The 25,276-nt window shown below is 43.4% G+C and overlaps 2 protein-coding genes across 4 annotated transcripts; one reads left to right on the top strand and one right to left on the bottom strand.

Moving 5' to 3' along the window:
* Nucleotides 1–878: 878 nt before the first annotated feature.
* On the top strand, nt 879–7,332 carry LOC117265956 (membrane-spanning 4-domains subfamily A member 4A-like). 3 transcript variants are annotated; one of them, XM_078171367.1, is made up of 8 exons: nt 887–1,100; nt 1,189–1,299; nt 1,727–1,780; nt 2,326–2,472; nt 5,197–5,310; nt 6,515–6,634; nt 6,720–6,775; nt 6,814–7,332. In XM_078171367.1, the coding sequence occupies exons 1-7, from the start codon at nt 966–968 to the stop codon at nt 6,750–6,752; spliced, it is 714 nt and encodes a 237-aa protein (XP_078027493.1). In that variant the 5' UTR covers nt 887–965; the 3' UTR covers nt 6,753–6,775; nt 6,814–7,332. The 3 variants fall into 3 exon arrangements, with proteins under 3 accessions (XP_033496691.2, XP_033496693.2, XP_078027493.1); XM_033640800.2 differs by having other exon boundaries at nt 879–1,100; nt 6,518–6,634; nt 6,720–7,332; XM_033640802.2 differs by lacking the exon at nt 1,189–1,299 and having other exon boundaries at nt 883–1,100; nt 6,720–7,332.
* Nucleotides 6,935–25,261, bottom strand: iqgap3 (IQ motif containing GTPase activating protein 3). The gene is made up of 38 exons (XM_033640797.2): nt 25,059–25,261; nt 23,891–23,978; nt 23,384–23,540; nt 23,223–23,300; nt 23,040–23,116; nt 22,877–22,944; nt 22,605–22,718; nt 22,338–22,516; nt 22,089–22,170; nt 21,757–21,920; nt 21,097–21,184; nt 20,545–20,708; nt 20,259–20,419; nt 19,934–20,049; nt 19,679–19,842; nt 18,917–19,007; nt 17,815–17,982; nt 17,417–17,559; nt 16,909–17,079; nt 16,658–16,741; nt 16,072–16,143; nt 15,799–15,868; nt 15,428–15,636; nt 15,044–15,196; nt 14,798–14,961; nt 14,482–14,706; nt 14,202–14,342; nt 13,590–13,674; nt 12,879–13,111; nt 12,599–12,731; nt 12,396–12,498; nt 11,801–11,942; nt 11,299–11,386; nt 10,989–11,201; nt 10,288–10,451; nt 9,834–9,959; nt 8,278–8,386; nt 6,935–8,153 (listed from the first exon to the last, which is right to left on the bottom strand). Exons 1-38 carry the CDS (start codon nt 25,078–25,080, stop codon nt 8,040–8,042), a joined length of 4,923 nt encoding a protein of 1,640 aa, XP_033496688.2. The 5' UTR covers nt 25,081–25,261; the 3' UTR covers nt 6,935–8,039.
* Between the last annotated feature and the right edge of the window lie 15 nt (nt 25,262–25,276).

Below are 25,276 nucleotides of genomic sequence, written 5' to 3'. Positions count from 1 at the left end.
TCAGTGACGCGTACATTACGTACGAGATGAACAAAGCTGTATGATTATCCATCTTGCTGTTGTTCAAAAATGCCGGTCTGCCGCCTGACTCCAGTTGTTTATTATTAAGTGACGTAATAGGTCAACCGGAAAGGGGGCCGTATTAACCCGCTGAAACGACGCATATCGCCACCTAGTGTTGAGGAGGAGGACACGTTCTTGTCAGTAATTCGATTTTCTCAGTTGCATGTAAACTAGGACAAGGACAGAAGTCCGATTAGATGCCAAAATCGAATTTTGAGCATAGCTCGATTAAGCTGTGCATGTAAACGTACTGACTGTGTGACCAGAGGGAAAGCTGTGTTTGTATTATCAGCAGGAAGTCAAACATGTTCTCAGTGGGTGTTGTACTTCACCAGAGTTGTTACTGTCATGGTCTGTGATTTTAATGAAGCGAATCTAAAGGTGCGGTCGAGGTGTGGAGTGTCCGTATGGTGACCGCAGGAGGTTTCTCTGCTCTTTGCAGATGATGTGGTCCTGCTGTCAGACTGTGACAACCAATGAGCCACAACAGCTCCTGATATCCTCATTGTGTTTTTAGAAACTGTATGACATTTATTTTAAGTTTCTATATCAGAGAGATCTGTTCAAACTTCCTCACTTCTATTGACAGACCTGTGAAGGTACACACCACACTTAAAATGTGACAAAAGCCATGCCAACAACCGTACAAGACAAGTTAATAAGTTAATTAATAAGATTTGTTTAATGACAAACCAGAGAATGCAGAATGTATTCAGGAAGCTGACTGGTAGAGATCAAAACCAGCTTTATTTTTCTGGACAGTATTTCCTGATCCTGCACATAAACATTTATCCACTGACCCTCCGACAATCGAAACCAGTGGGACTCTTGATCAATGATTAACACTGAGCAGTTATGAAGCAGCAGCTCATAGCAGCTACTCTCAGTTCACCTCCAACATCATGGCATCTTCACCAGTAGTGACGACGGCGGGCAGCGTGGTGGTGGTCACCCATGTGATCCCGGCACCGCAGGTTGCTGCAGCACAAAACGCTGCAAGGAACAAGCTCAGACGGGGACATGTGGTGGCACTTGGGGTGAGTGACACAATCTGATCGTAATTTCACAGCTGACACTAAAAACTGAAATGCAGGACTGATATGTCACCGTCTGTCGTCCCTGCAGACGGCTCAGATCATGACTGGCCTGATGGTCTTTCTGTTTGAGCTCACCATGATTCCATGCGCAGATACACTGGGGATTGTCAGCGGCATTTTTGTCTGGGGACCTCTGTGTGTGAGTCAGCTGAGGCACTTTCTAAACAATAAAAGGATTAATTTATACATTAGCAAGAAGATGCTGTCTACGTGTAATCAAAAAAGAGAACACAGTGGCCTTCATTAATGAAACAAGCGTAAAACAAAAAATTGAGTGTATGGTCGTTTCCATTTTTCCCCGTTTCCACTGTGAAAAGTTGAACATCAAGGCAGGATATCATCATTTAGATGATTATTTTCAGTGGCCACATTTATCAATGCCCGATCAGTCCAACACTGTGATTGGCGAGATAAAAATGTTCACGTGAATCCTATCCTTAGATGATTTCTGCACACAGATCTGCACTAGTATGTTAGATGATAAATGAGGGCTGTTGTATCTTTGTATTAAACCTTCAGCTCACCTGAGGTCAGCTGACAGTGTGTCTGTTTCTGGTCTCTTGTAGAGCGTCTTGTCTGGATCTCTGACAGTGGCTGCTGAGAAGTTCAACAACTGTGCGATCAGTAACTCATCATAACTGTGACATCACTTTACAAAACTCCTGCAGCTCTCAGGTGTTCAACAGCAATCTCAGAACCCATCAGCTATCAGTCTGATGACGATAAAGCCTCTGAGAGCGCCGGTGAATATATCAGGCAGATCTCCCAGACACGGTGAAACGGTAAAACACAGACAGCTGAAAGAAGGGCGAATGCTGACCTAAATCAATGGCCCACTGGCAGGCTTATAGCCACATTTTACATTCAGTGAGTCAGACTACTGCCGCTCAAACTCGACTGGTCGTAAACCAGACCACTTCCGATACCAAAATCTTGCACTAAAGATTCTCCTACATATGATATCTGTTTATAGAGGTTAGGGAGACAGTAAAGACGGACATTTATTAAATCTTGTTTAATTTATCCAGTAAGAACGCTCAGATTAAAGTGATATCTATTTTGTAATCTGACTCTGGAGAAAACAAGATGGCTTCCTTTAAGCTTGAGATGATTTTCAGATTTCAGCAGGTTGTTCCAGGTGCGCTGACGTGTCTCTGCTCTGCAGGTTAAAGGAGCTATGGGCTTCAGTGTTGTTGCTGCTGTTACTTCAGCTGGTGCTACGGCCATCTACTTTCTGGATGCTTTTGATGTTATCTGGAACCTCCGCTTTAATCATTGTTATTACAGCTACTACAATGGTGACATATATTGGGTGAGACATTTTGGTTTATGTTGTACTTATTGACATCCTCAGATGTTTGACTGATCATTGAATTTCCTCTCCAACTTTCAGCTGCCTCTCACCAGCTGCCACCTCATGTTGGTTATTGTAGATAAATGAGGAGATGTCGTGAAGTTAACTCCTCATTTCAACTTCATGAATCAGCCGTTCCTCGTCCATAGCGGCGCTTTCAAAGTAAACAACAGGAATACATAAAAACATGGCGTTGGACAAGATTAAAAGAGCAGCACTGCGTCGCTTGTGGTTATGTAGGACACCTCCTTCATTGGCATTAAATCCAAAATGGTACAATATTGGCACAGTTTTAGTTTTGAAACTACGAGGCCGTATACATGCCGCATTTTTTGCGCCCAAAAATTAATTATTTTCAATGTGGAGGCGCGGCAGACACACTCAAACGCCAGTGACGCATCACGGCCGGTACACGTTCCCAGACGCGCATTTTTCAGGGTGCAATGACTGCGACCATAGCAACAGATATCTTTAAATAAATATGGAGAAGTTGATCATGTTAGTGCAGAACTGCCAGAGTTTTAAGTCTGTCCCACAGACGATAGGCCAACACACTTAAAAACAGCTCCTGGAGGAAGACCAGCTCTGCGCTTAGGATTTCAGGTAAACAGGCTATGATACAGTGATTGTTAAGGTTGCTTAGCAACCTCAGAAGCAACCTGCTGCCGCTCTCTTGAAAGCTGGCACAGAAAAGGCACAAGAGTAGCGCCCAGCATCCAACCATGTATTTTCCAGGCGGTTAAAGACGCTGCATGTGTACGGGTCCTAAAGGGGATTTATGTTTGTGCGTAGACCCTATGCACGTAGCCTACGCACGTCGTCTATGCCATTGTGAGCATTTATACTTGTGCGGTGGTGCGTCTGTGTCACTCTGCAGTTACACCTCCAAAACACTAGTCGGCGGCAGAGGTTTCTGTGAAGTGCTGTTAAATTTAGTTGATTCAAAACACACATTAAACATGGCTTAATCAGGGCCGTAGCCAGGGTTTGTAAATTGGTGAGGTCCAGAATTTGAAAAGGAGGAGGAATGTTTAGCCCAGCTGCAGAAAATGTTCACATTATTTGACTAAAAAAATATATGCATTTTAGCATCAGTTTGGACCACTCTAGCTCATAGCTACTTTATAGTAGGCTGTACATAATCCTGTACAGTGAGGTGTGTTTTTTTTTTTTTATGGCAGGCTACTTTGTACTAGATGGTTTAGTACAACAATAATGGTCTTTTGAGAGAGTGAGGAGAGATTTTCTATTGTAAGAACCCTAGAAACCCATTTTCACTGAGACATATTGAGGTGAGAGGTAAAGAGACCCCTTTAACCAGTTTTAGCAAAATTCGTATCGGACAACGGGAGGCTTTTAACAGATGACGTCCTGATGTTAGCTTTGCTGCTGCTGTTAGCTGTCCCTGTCAGCTGCAGCCACTGATGCTTTCTAGACATCATGATTTCCCATAACTGAATAAACACCACACATAGCAACACAAAATTGCTTTGCTAGCTCAATCATGTTGTAACTAAGATATCTGCTGGAAAAAATATTTTTTTCGACGGACCGTTTATTGAGTTACCGAGTTACTACAGACACCGCTAACGGCTAACAGCTAACAGTTAGCCCAGCTGATCTACGATAACCATGTTATTAATTGCAAAAGGTGCACACAGAAATAGTAATGTTTCTTCAGTCATTGTGTTTATAGACTTTACAAACATCAGATTAGTCTAAATGGTGATACAGTGACGTGAAAAATGTGATTGATTTTATATATATATATATATGTTTACAGGGTTCAAACTTAACTTTTTGGCTTACTAGCCAAGTGGCTAGTAAGCTTTAAAAATCTACTGGCCAGAAATTTTTTTCACTAGCCAAAAGTCATAAATAGCATTTTGGTATATTTTCAATGTGTTATTAATATAATACACTCTACAATTCTCAAACGGGAACGCTTACATTGGTTAACTGGCCTCTTTCTTGTTGTAGGCTCTTAAAATTCCCTCGCTCCGTGTTTCCAACTGTTGCAGCCAGTGAGCACAGACACGCAGTGTGCCGGTGGATCTTATCAGCCTTTCTAGGGCGTGGAAATGGCGGACCGCGGATCTCCAACTACAAGCTCACGTTCTAGCTCCCACTTTGCGGCATGTTGTGGGCTTGAAGATCTGTTGTACGACACCGGTGCTCAACCAATGACATCACATACACACAGCCAGGGGCAGGAGAAACAACAACAACAACAACAGTAGTTTGGCCCTATTTTTTTCACTCGCCAGAGTGGCTGGTTAGGTGACTTCATTTACTGGCCAAAGGGTTCAAATTAGTCGCCTCTGGCGACTGCTAATTTTGATCCCTGTATATATGTGTGTATATATGTACTCTGCTTTCTGGAGAGGTGCACGTTAGGTAACGGCATAGTCTCCAAATCGCCGTGGAGCCTACGCCGTAACCTACGCGTCGATTCAACGCAGAACTATAAATTACATGTTACTCTGCCATGTCTCCTCTGGTCACCCCAAAAAACACATGAACTTAATACTAAACAAACACAACGTGCAGACCTTCATGCAGACAAATGGATGATGACATCACATGAACAGGCCTCAATGAGGCTCTGCTTCATAAAAGTAGACACTATCAGAGGAGGACTGAGCTAGTTCATCAGCACTACACTGTTTTTCTTCCCTCCAGATTCGTACCACCGCAGTTTCAGGTGTTTTGGCTGGTGTTTCCGTCCTGGAGTTCATCATCTCCATCTGTGTCCTTGTGATTGTCTGTGATGCGTCTCGTCAGTCCATGGATCAGGTGAGTCCAGTCTGATGTCACAACACAGTTATCACTGATTTACTACCCACTGAATCAGGAGACATACTGTGTACTGAATTAATAATTAAATTAAGTCTCAACCAGCAGAAGTCCACTCAAGCAGCTCTCACATGATAGTATCACTGCATGACTGTATCTATCATGATGTCACCTGTCCAAGCTACCGTCGAAGAAAAATAATGAATAATCATGACCTTTTCCATGATAATTAATATTTCAAAAAACAGTTATATTTTTTTAAATATTTTTTTTTAAGTATTCAAATCCAAACATTAGGGGTGTGCCATATCATCTTGTTCACAATAATACCGGTATATTTTTTAATATCACATGAAAAATTCATATCCTGATACCCGATGGGTGTCATACTGACATCATACTGTTACCCATGACAACAACAAGCATGTCTGAAAGTTAAATTATTACAGACTGATTTTGGTGGTTTGAGTTGAAGGTGTGAGAAAGAATAGTATCAGTAACATTGTTAACACTGTGCTACATTACAGAGAAATACAAACCGTACTAATGAACCTTCATTAATAAAGGCCTATATTTTATCTACAAGTGCACGTCACACACTGAGCGAGCTGCCTGTTAATGACGCTGTGGGCTAATGGGCATGTAGCTACTTCCATGTTTCACATGATACATCATGTTTGTAGTCGACCAATGAAGATGAGTTTACATATCACCTTGGGTTCGTCCTTCACCTTCTCAAAATGATCCCACACTTTGGATTTCCTGCCCGACATGTTATTAACTAGCCTGTGGAATAACCGCAGGTACCAGCCCTGGAAATTAACCTGACTCCTGTCTGACTGCTGAGCGTGGACACTTCCTGTGTCTGCCCTTTCAAATTAAATTCCCATGTGGTCCAGTCATATAGGTTTGGATTTATTTTGACATGGTGCAGCTCCTGATAGAGTTTCACATTTGTTTGTTTTGTTTCCTGCGACTAAGCGATCAGTGAAATCTTGCTGACTAATGACCTTTCTGGTCTATCAGGGGGCAGCCCTTGTTTATTCACAGTGTTCAATGATGATGAATATAAAGGTTTCCTGCCACAGAAAAGTCAGTCTGTTTAATTTTCCAATAATTAACATCACTGCATAACTCGTGAATGTTCAGACTCGATATGATTAGTGTGTCAGTACTAATCATAGCACTGTTGTCTCTTCTTTAGCAGCCGACTGTTATAACCAACCAATCACATGAGGCTACTACACAGACGTCGACACTGCCCACGTACGAGCCCCCACCTGTCTCACAGCCCCCAGCCACCATTCCAGAGAGGCGCTTTGAGGTGTGTCATCAAGGCGAGAGGTCATGTGACTGAGTCTGGAGAAGAGCGTGTTTGTTAACTGCTCACATACTGTTTTTGTTTACAGACGATGAGACCACTGGAGTACAACATGATCTGACCACCTCCTCCACCTGACCCCGCCTCCTCCACCTGACCCCGCCTCCTCCAATTGACCCCACCGACAAAATTCTGTGTTTTATAAAGTGAATCCCGTCACTGATCTAAACCATTCGATCAGTCAATGAACCTGTCAATGAGTAATCAGTGAACTCATCCATTCCAGTCAGAAACAACAGCAGCTGAAGACATTCAGATATTTAATAAAGTAAATATTGTTTTTAAAAGTTTCCTTTCAAATGTCAACAAAGAGAAAACAAAGTGACAGAAAAAACAACAAACAGAAATTGACAGAAAATATTTACAGTTATTGATCAGTTATCGATCAGTCATCAGTCAGGTAAGTATCAGAGCAGCTCTCTGACAGGAGAGTTTATTTTCTAAAATGATTTAAACTTTAATGTTTGAGCTGCAACTAAAAACGACAAGCAGACTTCAGTGACCAATGAAATCTGCTCAGACTGACAGAAGTCTCTACGGAGTCCTGTTGGTGTCATAATTAATGTGATCAATACTCAACACTTGCAACGGTTCACTGATTTAAAGAAACAAAATCCTTTAAAATTATTGTTATTTTAAAATTCCTTGCTAGTGTTTTTTGTGTGTGTCTCTGTGTCTGTTTAATATGGCTTCTTGTGTTTGTATTTATTAACAACAAAATCCCCCATCGTCATCCCGTCTGTCGTCAGACATGGAAACAGAGATAGGAGCAGAGGGAGGACGCACTGCTTTGTATGAACTGTCGTCACATATAAACACAGGAGTGAGATAAAGAGGCAGGACTGAGCAGGAGGCCTCGCTCCGTTTACTGAGGCAGATATAAAAACAGATAATGTAGTAACTTATAAAAACTGATAGGAGATTGGACTGTTGGGAAGATGACCCACTCTGTTTAGATTCTGGTGAGTTTAAAAAACAGACGACAGGTGGGTCAGAGCGATGCTTTTAGAGTGAGATACAAAGACGGAAGTACAGTGAAGATGCATCACTCTGGACCATAAAGTGGGACACAGACACAGATGTTGTAGTGAGATATAAACACAGAATTTGGAGTGTATAGGAAACAGATCAGCCCTAACCCTGTCTTAAAATGTAATGATGCAATAACATATGAATAAAGCTTATTTGATTGATAGGTAATGATATATAAAAAAACGAGATGCCTCACTCTGTGTATAAACAGTGTAAAGAGGATGATTCCCTCTGTTGTATGTAGGTATATATGTAAACATGATGTAGTGAGATATATATGAGGAGATAGGAGTGTAATGTGAGAGCATCACTTGGTTCATTTCTTGAAGAACTTCTTGTTGAGGAGGAAGATGAGCAGGTTGACGTTGACCTTCGCTTTGTCGAACATCTTCATCACCGCCACACCTTCGTACTGCAGCTGCAGCAGGTCCTATAACACACACACACACACACACACACACACACACACACACACATTATAGACACATAACACACACCTGGTATATGTCCAAGTATTTAGCCTGTTTTAACTCATTGTTTAGTCTGCTTCGTACCTGGTATTTGAGGAGGAATTCTTCCATCTCAACGCCGAGGAATCGAGCTTTGACACTGAAAGTTCCTTTCTCAGGTGCAGGAACGATGTCAAACACCACGTTCTTAAACCTGGAACAGTTCAGCTCGGTTCATTTCACTTCCTCTGAGAGGATCAAGCAACAGTAAACCATGACCGGCAGCGTGATGACACATCACAACATGAATATATGTGACATTAAAGGTTTCTAACATTAATGTAAATGTTATAGAAAATTAACAACATAAAATATGTTGTTTTTTAAGTTTGTGGCACTAACATGTTGTATTACCATATCTTGTATTTAAAGTCTAATAAAGTCTTAGAGTCTAAATAAGTATTAACATATGCAATGTTTTAAGTTTCTCACATTAACAAGTGGTGTTAAAGATTGATATCATTGACATATGTAATGTCAAAAGATAGTAACATTAACATGTGTTGTATTAAACGTTTGTTACATTAAAGGGATAGTGCACCCAAAAATGAAAATTCAGCCATTATCTACTGACCCATATGCCGATGGAGGCCCTGGTGAAGTTTTAGAGTCCTCACATCCCTTGCGGAGCTCACCCGTGTTTACATCACGTGACACGTGCACCGCACGGGGAGACAACGGTAACCACAGAGCTAAAAGATAATTTGCACTACGGTCTTTTAGCAAAGGACAGCCCAACATGTCTGAAGACTTTGAAATTGAGGAGGAACAGCATTTCTTTGTTGAGCCGTATTTGTTTGAGCCCGAGTATACGGACGGAACTCAGGCTACTGGACGAAGCAGCCGCCGCAGCTCATGAGCCTCAGCCAGCCGCAGAATACCGGAGTCGAGCACTGGAAACCTGGTGGTGTAGATGTTTCAAATGTAAAGCAATGCCAACGGATGAGGAAAGTCTTTGCTGCTCAGACTGGGAATTGGTGACATCATTACTGACGAGACTGCTGGTCTTCAGAGACCGTGCATCCAATTTTGTGTTCTTGGACGTTAGTCTGGGGCACCGTCTGCCATTAGATGTGCTGGTCGCTCCCCCCGCTGATCTCTGCAAGGGATGTGAGGACTCTAAAACTTCACCAGGGCCTCCATCGGCACATGGGTGAGTAGATAATGGCTGAATTTTCATTTTTGGGTGCACTATCCCTTTAACACACATGGAGTTAACAGTTATTACATTCACTTGTGGTGTTACAAGTTTCTAAATAGATGTGACGATCAAATTAGTAACATTAACGTGATGGTTAATTTTATAATATTAACATGTTGTATTAAAAGTTAATAAAATGAACAAATCTGCTGTTAGAAGTTAATTACTCTAACTTGTGGTGTTAAACGTTTAAAACATTAACATAACATTAATATATGAGACGATAAAGTCAATGACATTAACGTGATGGTAAAAGTTTGTAATATTAACAAACGTGGTGCTAAAAGTTTTTGTAGTTAAATGGTGTCAGATCGTGCAGACATGCTACATGTTGTTTACAGTAAGATAATAAATGACAACAATAAATAACTCTCTGTCTCAGCTGTGTCTGTGTTCTCACTGTGTTGCTGGCAGGTCTTCGATCTCCAACAGAACTCCTTTCTCGTGTAGTCGGGTGGCGCTGTAGCTCAGAGTAGGAAGCTTCTTCTTCCCTTTGCTCTCTGCTGTCTTCTTATTGGACGGTTTACTACAACACATAACGAATCACAACATTTAGCCTTTGTTTGTTTGTGTGTGTGAGAAGTGGTTCACACTTCAATCTAATGGCAGCTAAAACAGCCAATCAGAGGCAGGGCTGGGTATCGCCAATGATATCCCAAATTAATTTGATTCCATATATAAGGATCCAAATATTACAGATACAGAAGGTTGTTACTGATATTGACACTGAGAATTTAAGAAATCCAATAATGATGTGATGCCATAACTGTCATTTTTCAATGCAGTGAGATTCAACAGGAACCTTCATCATCATAATAACAATATAAAAATCTAAATAAAACAAATGAACCTACCTGTTGGCAGTCAGGTTGTCCAGACAGGAAGTGATGTAATGTCTGTAGTAGTCCACTTGTTCACTGTGGAATCTGCTCTTTACCTGCAGACTGTCCAGAGTCTGACGGAGCTTCTGCAGCTCCGCCCCCCGACGCTGACGGTGCAGACGCTGCTGACGGATATCCTGGGGGGGGACAACATTATATTAACAGAACAGCATTATTAATTATCACGTTAAAGCAATAAAGTATTGATGTATCAGAGAGGTGGAGCAGTGTTCAGCTCCAGAGCACCATCCTGCTGCCACAAAGCTTCACACACAGTCGACAAGCTTCACAGATTATTATTTAATATTTATAAATTAATCTGTTTTTATCTTTCAAACAACTTAAAATTCAATTATACATTAAATTGATCAAAAAATGTGTCTATTTTATATTTTCCTTTCTAATAAAGCCGACCAGATGAAACATCAGCTTCCTCCTGATTTAATACAAGTCAACAGGTGGACAACAACCAATAAAACAACAGGATTCATGAGTGAGTATCCAATCAGGAGTTTCGCTGGACAAATACATAAAGTGACTGTACCTTTAAATGGTGAACGACAGGAAGTTCAGGTCATGAAGACAACGGCTAAAAGCTCCATGAACACGTGTGTATCTCTAAGCTAGTGTGTGTGTGTGTGTGTGTGTGTGTGTGTGTGTGTGTGATAGCTCACCTTTGCGATCATCTGCAGGATCTGGTTTTCGGTCTGAGGTGGTCTCAGGACTCCGAGTCCCTCCAGTCGACGTAGACACCTCAGAATCTTCCTCTTTTTCTCCTCTAAACTTAGGTTGCCGTTGGCGACCAGCGACTCATTCCTTTTCATCTTCTCAGGTGTGCGAGCGTCCTGCTGAGCGCGCCGCTGCATCAGCCAATCATGACATGCTTTCTGTGGAGGAGAAGAAGACTGAAGTTTAGCTGTGGCTCACGTGTACCTGGAACCTGTGTGGATATGTGTGTGTGTGTGTGTGTGTGTGTGTTTGTACCTGGTCATGTGACACAGATCCTCTCAGGATGTCACTCAGAGAGTCACCTGACTGAGTCCTGATAACGTCAATGATCAGCTGCTTCGTGCTGAAGAAAAATGACAGAACTAGAATCACCGCCTTGCAGTTGTACGCCTCCAAGAACTAGTTACAGTTAACAGTTACAGTTTTCATCCATGTCTGTCCAGACTCATATGAAGCCATGACGCGTGATAATGCTTCAAATATACACAAATATAAATTTGAGGAAATTCCCTCAAGGCCATCGTAAGATATGGTGTTCACAAGAATGAGAGGGACATAAGTACGTACAGAAAAACCAAAACATAATGCCTCTGGCCACAGTTGCACAGAGGCATAAAAATGACCCCAATAAACTAAAACGTTACTTAGTGTGACCATGTTTTAGGAGTTGGAGCATCTGAGCACGCTCAGTGCTGCACATCCATCTGTTGTCTTAACATACAACAGGTGAAGCTAACAGGCTAACATGCTAATCTACCTGAGCAGCAGTCCTCTGGCGTCTGGTCTGTCGTTGGACTCGTTGAAGATGTCAAACTTGTTGGTGAGAGTCAGAGAAACCTCCATCTTGCTGCTCTGAGACAGACTGGACTCTGATCCTGGATCAGCTGATGAAGACTCCCCTGCAGCAGAAAACACAGACATCATATCCCGGATGACACCAGGTCCAACCACCAGTTCCCACTTGGTATATAGACTTAACATTGTAATGACATCTCAGATTTTTAAAGCAGTTTTCTCAGCACAAGGAAAGTTTTACAAATATAAAACCTCCAAAAATTCACAACAGAAAGAGTCATAATTGACCTTGTTTGCAGTTCAAGGTGTCCTGTTTTAGAGACGTATTTTACAATGGTGGTCTAAAGGGAAAATGCATTTTGGGAATTTTTCGTTGCAATACTGTGAGTGACCACTGGGAAAAACTGGAGGCAAGGCTGAGCAGCGTTCCTAGGGGCCTGTGTTGTACCAAAAAAAGTGCCAAGTACTATCCTCAACTGCTGCAGATGGAAAATCAAAAAAGAGTGAGTCAAGGCGCGTCATAGCACGCAGTGGAAATGCATCATTAGTTGTTGTACCGATGAGCTCCTGCAGGGTGGGAACTGATCCGAGGTCCTTCAGCAGCAGTCTGAGAGGGTCTGAGGGGTCCGGACACAAAACCTCCTGGTGCTCCAACAACAACTGAGGACACACACACACACACACACACACACACAGGGTGAGAAAGTAGACGTGGTGGTTCCAGTATGATCCTGGTCCAGGTCCAGGTGTCTGTACTGACCTGGTGTGTGTTGAGCAGCTCACTGATGGAGATGTAGACGACAGGTTTGTTGACGATGAGCAGCTCCGAGTATTCGTCCATGTTGAATCTGTCCTCTGGTTCAGGAACGTCACAAACACACAACAGGAACTTCCTTTCAAACACAAACAAAAAGAAGTTTATTTTTCTGTTCACAAATAAAAGTCTCACAAAAACCAGTTCAGTTCAGTCAGTGAAGCTTTGTTTCCAATGCTGGTTCTAAATCCAGACCTCAGGGGTCAAAGGTCAGACTGAGACTGACCTGAACTTGTTGTGAGTCTGGCTGATGTACTGGTTCAGAGCTCTGACGTGGTATCCGTCCCCGTGGAAGTGTTTGTTGGCGGCGGCGTGCTGCAGCATGCGTGCAATGGAGCCCAGGATGTGGCGCTGCTCTGGCTGCAGGGTGGAGCCGGCAGACCGGTCCACCACGTCGAACCCGTCAGGAGCCACGATGGCCGGATTCATGTAGCGGTAGTAGACCAGGTTACCGACAATCTGAAGAAGAGGAGGCAGTGAAACAACTCTGTCGACTTTAATGAGATTTAACACTTCAGAAACACTGAGAGAACATCCCATAATTTAACTCCAGACTGACTTTTATATTAAACTGTTATGTTTTAAATCACGTATGATCCGATCTCAGTGTGTGGTGGTGTATTTATCTGCAGAGACTCTGACCTCTGCCTGTGTTCTCTTATTTTCTGTGCTCTGCATATTTATGGACACGAACACCCACAGCGCTCAGCTCAGGGTTTATAAAAAGGTACCAGACCATAAAGACAGGGGGGCACCCAAAAGACACAGCACCAAAAAAAAAAACCCCTCAGATATAGTGAGTCAAACTGCCAAATGAGAGTGAATCTGGGGTTGGTTTTTACTTTCAGTTTCACTGGCTAACGTGTTTCAAACAGTAACCGATAGTCCAGCATATTAAAACCTTTAACTGAGGCTCTGTCTAATTCCTGGATCTTACCTTGTAGAGTTCGTCCTCGCTGGCTTCAGGAAACTTCGCCTTCAGAGCGTCTCTGAGAACCTTCGCTGTGTAACGTAAACCATAACTACAACAAACACACACAGACACAGAGTATACAATGTTAACACACAATATTAATCCGGTGTCTGTGGAGGTGGAGACGTATGGAAGTTTGTAGAGGTTCGGATGGAGATGTATGGTAGTTTGTGGAGGCTGGAGGTGAACAGGTGGAGATGTTAGTTAGTTTTTGGTAGTACGGAATGAGACCTACAAAAGTTTGTGGAGATGAAGGGATGGAGACCTACAGTAGTTTATGGAGCTACAGGTGAAGACCTATGGTAGCTTTTGGAGGCTGGAGGCGAACAGGTGGAGACCTACGGTAATTTGTGGAGGTTGGAGGTGAAGGGATGGAGACCTATAGTAGTTTGTGGAGGTGAAAGGATGGAGACCTATGGTAGTTTGTGGACCTACAGGTGAAGACCTATGGTAGTTTGTGGACCTACAGGTGAAGACCTATGGTAGTTTTTGGAGGTTGGAGGTGAATGGGTGGAGATATTTTGGTAGTACGGAACAAGACCTACAAAATTTGTGGAGGCACAGGTGGAGACCTACGGTAGTTTTTGGAGGTTGGAGGTGATGGCTTTGAAGACTCGGTCTGTCAGGTTCCTCAGGTTGATGATGGCGATGTCGATGCGTCTCTGGACTTCAGGGTGACTCAGAGCGTCTGCAGGTGAAACCTCGTATGGAAGAGAGCTGCAGGACACACACAGGTGAGACAGGTGATTAACATGGGTTCCTGAAAGCATCACAACCTTCTACAGTCCAGTCTACGTCAGTCGCTATGACGACTGCTGTATTCATACATATAACATGTGAGTGTGTCTGTTCAGACCTCTTGTGTCCAGTCTGGGTCTCCGTCTGGTTGATCCAGGTCTTGTAGACGTCCACCGGGTCGGTCCTAATGCTGAGGGTCCGGTCCAGCAGGACGTCCTGCAGAGCTGGACCCAGAGAGTCCCGCAGGGTGTTCTGACCACGAGCGTGACGGTAAAAGTTCACCAACATCTTGATGACGGTGGGGTTACCTGTGACCACTTCCTGAGGCTGCTCCACCTTCAGCCTGACACCATCAGAGACAGGTTACTGGTTACAACACAGTCACAGTGTGTGTTACTGTGTGTGTGTGTGTGTGCGTGTGTGTACTGTATGACCTGATCTCGTATCGCAGCGCCTCAGTGAACAGCTGCAGCAGCAGGAAGGCGTCTCTGCAGTCGGAGCCGTAGTTGAACAGACTGAACACCAACATCTCCATGAAGGAGGTTGAGCGACTCTGAGGCATCAGGAAGATTAGCTGAGCCAGGTACAGAGGCTGAGTCTGAAACACAGACACATGTGGTTAATATGTCTCACCTGAGTGTGTGTGTGTGTGTGTGTGTGTGTGTGTGTGTGTCTGTCACCTGCAGCAGGTAGAACAGGTGCTGGTAGGCCTCCAGTCTCTCCCTCCTCTCTCTGCTCAGAGCCTTCAGTCCTTTACTTCTCCCCACATCCATCATGTCTGACAGCTGCTCCTTGTTCTTCTTCGTCAGCTTCTTACAGTGAGACACCAATTCCTGTTTGATAAGAGACAGGATCGTTAACACTAACAAGGCAGGCTCAGGCAGGGTTAGTGCAGTGATACTTAACTTACAGCTCATGGGCCAAATCCAGCCCATGACAGGGTGCTGGGTGCTGGGTGCTGGGTGCCCCCCCCCCCCAACCATTTTTAATTCACCATGAATTTTTATTTCATACTCATTTTTTTTTTTAAAATTAAAGTAATTGTACTTTTTACTGTTAGTCACCTGCAGTGTGGCTCTGTTTCGGACCAGCAGGCCGATCTTCAGGTCCATCAGGTCCAGGTCTGCCTCCAGCTGTCGGTTAAAGCGGATAGTCCTCACCACCTCCTCCCTCAAACGCAGCAGCTCCGCCTCCTCTCTGATGTCACCGTCGCCCAGGTCGAGCAGGTGAACGAACTTCCTGACCACAGACAGAGGGGGCGTGGCCGAGTGCACTGAGAGAGATGAGGGGAGGAGCTAATTCACATCTTCACAGTCCAGAAATACAAGAAGAAATATTTCCAAATGAATAATAAAGTTTGATGAGGTCAGCTGTTCCGACAGTCTGACCAATCAGAGGCAGCGCCTTGTTAGTGTTCCCTTGTGAGTAAACTTACCCAGCATCCTGTACTCGTCTCGAGCCCTGTTGGCTCTGAAGAACGCCTGGATCTTTATGACAGCGCCCACCTGTGGACACACACAGTTACTACACCCTCAGACTGTGGAGACAGTTGTTGTGTTGTCAATGTCAGTGTCATCGTCCTACAGTTAAAGAATCTTGAGTTGTCACATCTGATAGAACGCAGAGAGCTGAAACACAAACTGTTTTCAGATCAGTTGAAATGATTAAAGTGTGGGAAAAAAGTTCAGTGTGGATCAGGATGACTCACGTGACGTCTGAAGAAACTCAGACGGGCTTGATATTTTCTTCTCGCCAACCACATCTTTACAAATGACTGGATCTACAAATACAAACATTGATGATTGGGTCAGTCAAAGGGATACTTTGCCAATTATCAACCAGCTTTGTATCACAACAATGTGAGCAGTATGTGAAAATTAACTGTGGTAAACTTCCCTCCATCTTACCAGATACCAGATCTCCTTGGTTATTTGCCAGTGAAAATTTTCGCTAACCTACAATGCTAGTAATAAAGTCATGTGTGGCAATACTTCTCACCACTCGCAGTCGCCATCTTTCTCAGCTCAGCTGCCTGTTGCATCGGTAGATACTGACCTCTGGTGGTACGTAATGAGCGCTACATCACCTCAATACAGCATCTCCGTGTCAGTTTAATAAAAAGAGGAGCATCTGTGTTTTTGGCAAGATCGTTAGACATACCTTCGGAAATTCTAAATACCCCGGTTTTACCTAATACCTTCATATTGCCAGACAGATTTCTCTGTGAGACCCTAAAGGCTTCAAACAAATAAAATCTTTAATTTGACTTTAAGTCTCGATGAGTTGGTTGTTACCTTGACGACAGCTCTCCAGTTCATGTAGAGAAACTGCAGCCGATGTCTGTACGCCCTCTGCTGGACAAACCTCCTCCAGTGAGACTGAACACACAGAGACAGAGACATTAGTGTCTGCCACACACCACTCACTGTTATAATATCATTTAACAGCATCAGTAAACATGAGCAAGTGTCTCACTGTGTGTTCAGACCAGGTGACATCATATATAAAGATTCTCCAGCCTTAACTGCAGGTGTTTAAACTTCACCTGGATGGTGACGACAGCAGGTGTCTGACTGATCAGGTAACGTCGTCGAGCCTCCAGCTTCTGTCTGATCAGGAACCCTCGACTGACAGCCTGCAGACGAACAACGAGGGCTTCGCTGCTCTTCCACAGGACGCTGCGACTGTACGAGCCTGAAACACCACTGATCACTTCCTGTTGAGGGGGACATGACATGACATGACATTATCATGCTGCCAACTATTTATTGTTGGAGGAGACATGATATCACTGCTGCTGACTGACTTGGCATATTTGCGATTCCTAAGACAGCAAAGGTATGACCCACCCTAGGCTCCCTCTGATTGGCTAATACTTGTTGCTTTTGTTGGTTAGGTTTAAGTACGAGGAGTGAGATTGGTTAGAGTTACGGTAAGAATGTCAAGGGAAGCCAATCTGAGGCAGAGTAGGGCCTTTGCCATCCTAGAAAAAGTACAGGCCCTGACACTGACCTCTGACCTTCAGGCAGGTCTGACCCTTAGGAGTGTCTCACCTGTATCTGGCGTCGGTCGAGGAACGCACTGTTTTGTACGAAGCCGTTGGGTTTCTCCCAGCTGCCCTCCAGTTTGTTCAGGTGAAGGTAATAAAATGAGCTGTCATCCAGCTGGACTCGAACCCACGGACTCCTGTTGTCTCCTGCACACAAACACACACACACACACACACACATTTATATTTGGCCCCCAAAGGAGACACCGACCCCGCCAGGTGCCCCCAGATACTCTGATTCTAAGACTCCTGCTTTACTGTGAAACGGTGACACAAACATTAGCATTTTCAGTACTTCAGTTTGTCTTTACGTCAGATGACAGAGTGAGAATGTGTAAATAAACAGAAACTCAGACAGGTGAACTCTGTGCTCAGTTACAGTCTGCCGTGGGTGAGCTGTACCTTTGTACTTCCTGTCTGTGATCAGACTGTAGAGCTCTCTCTGATAATCTGCAGCACAGGCAGGAAGGACTCCCTGCAGCTGAACGTCAGGTAGGGTCAGAACACGAAGAGTCTGATTTACTTTGTTCTCCTTCACAGCCTGATTCACTGCAGCAACTGACAGACACACTGAGGGGAGACAGAGGACATTATGGTTATCTTAATATTAACAACACATTCATGTCTGGAGCACTGCACAGCACACAGACAGCTTTAAAATCTCCTCATGTATTCATTTGTTTTATCAACATATAATATTGATTAGGTCTGGGATGATATGCTTATCTCCTGATTTGATATGATCACAATACTTGTTGATTCCATATGTTTAGAGATTTTTAAGAATGACAAATCTGCACGTACTACAATTAGATATTACAGTACAAATTTGGTCATGGACCCCCATTTAATAAGATTTCACTTCAGGGATGTCCATCTGAAACATTCTGGTTGTAAGATGTGATTTAGTTTAGAATTCTACAGTTCTCAAACACAGATGAGGAGATAACCGTGAGTGAATTTAATAGTAAAAATAAACAATTCTCCATTTTTCTGGGGACATCCTGGAGCTCTCTCAAGGACCCCTGGTTGAGAACCTTTGGTATAATCTCTGTAATGGCAGCAACAGAAGGTTTGCTGATCCAGTGGGGAGTTTGCACTGAGCTGACTGAATTCAAGGTCTGTGTCCTCAGACCGTCCTCCATTTTCTGTTTTCTCACTTTGGCTACGTTTTTCTTGAAATGGATACGACGTCACGTTACTTACAGACTAACACAATAAAGCAGCAACTTATTTCCACCTCTACGTTCAAATTATATTGATTCAGGCATTTAAATAAAAGATTAAAAATACTTCAGTGAATTCATTTTTTTTTCCTATCATAAAATTATTGATCACTTTTACAAAGTGTTTAAGAATGATCATTAATCACAACAACTGAACTGATACGTTACGGTGGCAGTGAACTGGAGCAGTGTGAAGAAGGTTAAACTAATTAACAGTAACATTAGATACAACAAGTAAAATCAGGAGAAGCTGTAATCAACAAATCATTTGCACTCACACTTCAGAGCTTTCTGACTCTGCTGATTGGCTCTCCTCACTGCCTCCTGGATATCAGCCAACCACAGCTCGGCTCCCGGGTCTCTGCTCACCTGATTGGACAAAAAGACAACACATGACTTCAGTAAAATACTTAAACTGATTTAAAAAAAAACTACATAAAACTACATACATGTCGTTTAAGTCTGAGGTCTTGGTTTGAATCCCTGCTTGCTTGTGAGTGGTTACATGTGCTGACAAGTTGGCCAAAAATGATATTTGATTATTCCCTCTAAAAAAAACAGCACACATAGCTTTGAACAATTCAAACATCTATTTTTGCGCATTATGTCCATAAGTAATAAATAAATAAATACGTGGTGAGATGTGGCTGTTTGGGTGCAGTGCCAGACGTCAGACCATGCTCATTCAGGTGCATATTTTTAAGAAGCACCCTCAGGCTCCTCGTGGTGAAAATAGTTGACTAACTGTAGCTTACATAGATTACATACAACTATATCTCGACGTTCCACAGTTTGGCTGTCTACTGACCAAAACTAGAAGTATTTCCAGTATCTCACTATCACTATCCTCATTCAGATTTTAAGAAGCCACAAATTATATTCAGCCACAAAAGCTGCAAATCAGAACAGAAGTACAGAGAGTTGTTGACTAGATATGATACCCCGTCTCATCTAGTTGCCTCGTCTTGTCGCAAATATTTGGTCTGAACTGGGCTTTACATGACATGACATGACACAGATACCTGTGTGGGTGTAGTTACCTGAACTTTGTGTTGCCTGGCTCTGGTCAGCAGGGTCAGGTATCTGCAGACGTTGGCAGGCAGAACTTCCTCCACACCACATGAGAGCAGCAGCAGAGCAGACAGGAGCTGCTGAGGGTCTCCTCTGATCACAGCCTTGTTCACCAGACCGACAGACAGCAGCTCTGAAGGTCAGAGGTCACACAGAGGTCAGAGGTCACACAGAGATCAGACGGTATGAATGTGAAGGTGTGCTGATGTGTGTGTTTTCCGTACGTTGGTGTTCATCCTGCGCTGAGTTGTTGACGGAGTTGATTCCTTCCTGCAGTTGATTCCAGGTCAGCGGATCTCGGCCCACCTGCCGCTTCACACCAACCAGATACTCAAAGTACCTGAAGATGACATCATCATCATCATCACCATCATCAACATCACCTTTAAATTCCTGTTAAAAGTTTTTAGTCATTACCGTTCCACTCCACAGTTTATACAGGAACACATTTTGTAGTCACTTTATTAGGAACACCTGCACACCTGCCTCACACAGGTGAACACAAACAGCTCTGACCTGTCTGAGGGGAAAAGGTATAAAGAGCCGCACCTGTCCAGCAGGGTGTCGTCCACATCAGACAGTCCTGCAGACGGACTGACCAATGAAGAGCTGAACTGCTGCAGATGTCCCACCTCTATCGCCTGATTGATGAGAGCCACAGCTGACAGCATCTCCACAGCAACAAAAAGCTCCTCTTGCTGCAGCTCCCCCTAGTGGAGACAACAGGAAACACGTTTATTAAAACTGCATCAATCTCACATTACATTCTATTAATATTGTATTAATATGTCAGTAAACTCAGGGTGCTGTCTCTCAGGTGTATGTGCAGGTGTACCTGTGGAGTCTGTCTCTGCAGCAGCTGCAGCTCTCGGTGATAAAGAGTTGCAGCAAATGGAAACACTTCAGGAAGCTGGAGGTCAGGGCTCATCAGACAGCTGACGGTATGTCGGGGGTCACTGAGACGCAGCGACGCATTAACACTCTGCACCGCTGTATGCACTGACACACACACACACACACACACACACACACAGACGTTATCATTCTCTTCAGTCTCATCAATGATGTTAAAGGATCTTAGATGTGTCTTTACTGAAGTCTTCAAATGTGTCATTTTGTTCAACAGATTCAGTTTAGAATTAAATAAAACAGAGAAACAGAAAATCTGACACATCAGACAAACTGATGGAAATAAACGCTAATAATCAGAAAGGTTCTGATTAATGTTTTTTTTTAATCAACTAATAAAATGAATGGTTTTGATGTCAGAAAACTCAACTTATTTATGTGTCAGAGTCAGTGTGGTGAGCTGAGGTGGTGTCAGAGTCAGTGTGCATCAGTAAGGAGACACCAGTGTGGACTGGGACAGACCCAGTGTTCCACTTACTGGTCTTGGCTCTCTGGGCGTCCTGGTTGGCGATGGTCACACCTTCTTGCAGCTCATCAGGCTCCAGAGGATCAACACAGCCCTCATCCTGGGGTCAGAGGTCAAAGAGTATGAAATTATATGTTTTTTCTTGTGTGTTATCAGCTAAATCATCATTTACATCCTTACGCACTGAATTATTTTGACTTATCAGGTTAAAGACTGGTGTCTTAAAACATTAAAGATGTTCACTTGTAATCTATGAAGAAGTAAAATAAGAAGGAGGAAGGCCTCTCTGAGAAATTCATCTTTTTTACTTGTTATTTTACACAAACACCCCCAAGCAGGTGGGTACTCATGCTTTGTTCACAACTTTGTTCAGCGCTCCAATGATGCGGTGAAGCATCTACCTATCATAGTTTTTTGTTTCTAGCTGTGGTGCTGTGTAATATAGTTTAGTTAGCTGATGCTATGCTAGCTTAATGTGTCCTGCAGTGCTCACAGGGGTGTAATGGGGCGGTGAAATGGGATGTTAAAATGGGGCTCAGACACAGATAAAAATACACAGATATTCTTTTGACCAACTACAAACTTCAAATGACGAGTGCTTGAGAAACACTTCAACTGTGACTCTGTGTCAATGTGGCTGGTCACTCTGTATCTGTGCATTTGTGAGAGTACCAGGGCCTTCTGCTGGCGGTCAGCTGACAGCTGGTCCAGGTACCATGGGCCGTTGTCAGTACGGAGGCCCCTGAGGGCCAAACATGGCAGCTGCAGAGCTGAGAGCAGAGAAAGTTCATCTCCAGAGTCCAGAGCTTCATCCACCTGCTCCACCGCTGACCGCACTGAAAGAGATCACCAATGTTATTAATATTCTCTTTAATATTATCGTTAATATCTCTCAGTATATCTGTCTCTCTGCAGCGTACACCTGCACACCTCTCAGGTACCTGAGAAATAAATCATGTGACATTTGGAGTTCGGTCTAATTAATATCCAATTGTGAGACTGACCATTGACCGTTTTGATGTTGTCCTGGATTTCTCTCTGAGTCAGAAGCTCTTCATAGATATCTTTCTCCTCTGGACCTCCACACTGACACACACACACACACACACACATTTACCATCAGTGTCTTTACACACACCTGAACAGACAGCAGCTGTGTACGTCAAATACTAAATAACAGCAGATTTCTGTCAGACAGTCTTCTGATTGGACAATCAGACTTTTCTCTGACCAATCAGAACTCAGACTCTCACCTTCTTGGCTGCCTGCTTGTGTTTCCTTGTTTTCGCCTGCTGCAGCATCTCCTGGTAGACGCTCATCAGCGCCTCCTGCAGGTCACTGAGCAGGGCGTTAGGGTTCCTCAGGGCCTTCGCGGTGACCTCCACCTGCCCTCTGTCCACCGCCTCATTAATGGCAATCACCGCCGCATGGACTGATGGGAAAAAACAAAGACTGGGTTACTGTCACCTCCTCCTTCTACATTGTGTGACCTCAGAGCCAATCAGCTTGCCCCTCTGTACCTGCAGCCTCGTCCACTGACAGCTCATTGGCCAGAATTCCTCCGATCTTGTTGAACGCCGGCATCTGAATCCCATATTTATCCAACTCTGACTTCATGTTGTTGATCTCCTCCTCTGAACACACACGCACGCACAGACACACACTTCAGGTTTCTAACATATCAGACAATTTATTGATCTGCCCTATCAACAAGTGAAACTAGGTATAAACAAATAGCTCCTTTAAATGAGCTGAATCTACCTGTCTGTCTGTGAGGAGGAGTCATATTCACCTGAGAACTTGACTTTCCCATCGAGGTCGACGATCTGTGGAGCCAGACCCAGTCTATAAAGGTACAGGCTGCAGAGAGAGACAGACAGACTGTTAACACACAGAGACGGAGAGACAGGCTGCAGAGAGACAGGCTGCTAACACAGAGAGACAGGTGAAGTGACCTGAGTGCGTGGATACAGTAAACAGCTCTCGGCATGTTCTTCTTGTCGTAGACATCTGTAGTTTCTGGTTGGAAGATCTAAAAGCAACAACAAGTGATTATTGATCAATACTCAGATCACCTGATCAAAACTCTGACCAGCTGATTAGTACTCCAGTCAAACAATAATAGTGTGCTCACTGACCGAAGGTAGTCCGAGTGTCGTCATGGCGTTCCTCCAGTGGTTGATGTTGTCAGTGTGACGGAACTGAAGACCCACCGCCTGATCAGATCAATACACAGGTTATTATCGTGTACTGACAGGTTCAAATGCTTTTTGTGTGTCTGTGTCTGTGTGCATGTGACCTGGTAACGGAGCTGGTCGAGGTCGTAGATCTTCTTCACAGGGACAACATTTGGAGCAAATCGATGACCCAGTTTGGCGAGGAGGACTCCGTTCCTCAGCGCCTCCTCCAGCTCAGTGGGAGCAGGAAGCTCCTCTCCAAGACATGCCTCCATCCACCTGAGAGAGTGATGTCATATGTGATGTCATAAAGGTGTATGGACACATGCTGACTGCAGAGGGAGAAGAACCAGTTCAGTGTGGACCTGGAACCTGTCTGAAATTCTGAACCCACAGCTTTGCTCTGACCACAATGAGGTCAATATTTCAGAAGATCCAGTGTAGCACCAAGACTTGGGTTCCAAGGCTGCCTTTCAGCTAATGCCTTCCACCCCTCTACACAGACTGTTTACCTGCTGTTCAGACGTGATTGGTCAATACTACAAGACTACAAACAGAAACCAGCACACTTCAGACACCAAAGTCGCCTTCTGTATATAAGGATTAGATGTGAAGTGGATCCCACTGACCTCTTGGCCTCCTCCAGCCTGCAGAGGTACTGATAGGCCACATTCTGGATCCTCTGTTCATCCATCTGCTCCGCTGTCAGACGCTCATCTGTATAACACATACATTATTATTATTATTATCATTATTATTATTATTATTGGAGCTGCAACAACTAGTTGATTTATCTAGTAGTTGATCAACAGAGACTTGTTAGGTAACTACTGTGATAATCAGATAACAGTCTGAAGAAAAACTACGCAGGATTATCAGTTTGTATAAACCACACCCAGATGCAAACTTCTTTGGCATTTTGCCTCACTTTGTTTGCATATTTCTGGCACAATGCTGGTGCTTTTGATCTGGCACCTGCCTCCTAACTTTTTATAAAGCCCTGACCTCACCTGAGCACTGTGAGCTCACATAAACATCCTGTATACAGAAATAAGAAAACAAAGGCAGAGGACAGAGACTGCAGAAAAACAGGTGATGACTGAGAGGGATTACTTCTGTATAGTGTACACTGATTTTTGAGAAAATCCTGCAGTCTGCCCTGGAGTCATGTTTTATCATTTGCTGCTTTTATGAATGTTAAATGTGAGAGTTTGATGCTTTCCTTTGTCATTCATGATAATAAAGTGAACAGATTTTGATTTTTGGACTGTTGGTCAGATAAAACAAATCACCTAAAGAAGCCACCTTGGGCTAAAACCACATCAGGACATGTTTTTCTGACATTTTACTGACGAAACGATTAATCAATCAATCGAGAAAATAATGGTCAGATAAATCAGTAATGAAAACAATCGTTAGTTGCAGTCCTGTTAAATTATTCTGATGCAATATGAATCTGTAAAACACATATTCGACCATAAAAGCTGAAAAAACGATATTACATATTATAATTATTTACATAATAAGCATAAGACGTTTAAACCTCGCGTAGGAAAGAACTACTTGTGTTTAAGTGTTATAAGTTTTGTAGGTTAAGGTTACATTTGAATAAATAATGAAGTGTGTTTGTGTCACTGACGTTTCTGCCAAAAAAGTCACTTCAGTTACTGTCATTTTTATAAACCGTTATAAACCATATCAACTGACACTTAACATTTAACGGAATGTGTCACTTTTATAACGATTAAAAACTTAAGTTAAACAAACATGAAGAGGTTCGGAAAAAGTTTAACTCACAGCGTCCGGATGAATCCGCCATGTTGGCTCCGTTTCTCCGTCCTCAGGCCAGCAGGATAATTTAATGTTTATTCAGCTTCTCGGTGACAAAAAATGTAATTATAGAGCTCTCCGGTGCGATGTGACCGTAAAAACGTGTAAAAGTCGGTCCTGTCAGTTTCAAACCGTCCTCGGATGCTCCGAGCTGCTTCCGGTCTGAAGTTTGAAAGCTCCCGCCG

This window comes from Epinephelus lanceolatus, chromosome 10 (assembly GCF_041903045.1).
Source record: "Epinephelus lanceolatus isolate andai-2023 chromosome 10, ASM4190304v1, whole genome shotgun sequence".
Taxonomy (NCBI): domain Eukaryota; kingdom Metazoa; phylum Chordata; class Actinopteri; order Perciformes; family Serranidae; genus Epinephelus; species Epinephelus lanceolatus.
Note: the sequence above shows the minus strand (reverse complement) of the source record. Positions and strands in the feature narration are given on the sequence as shown.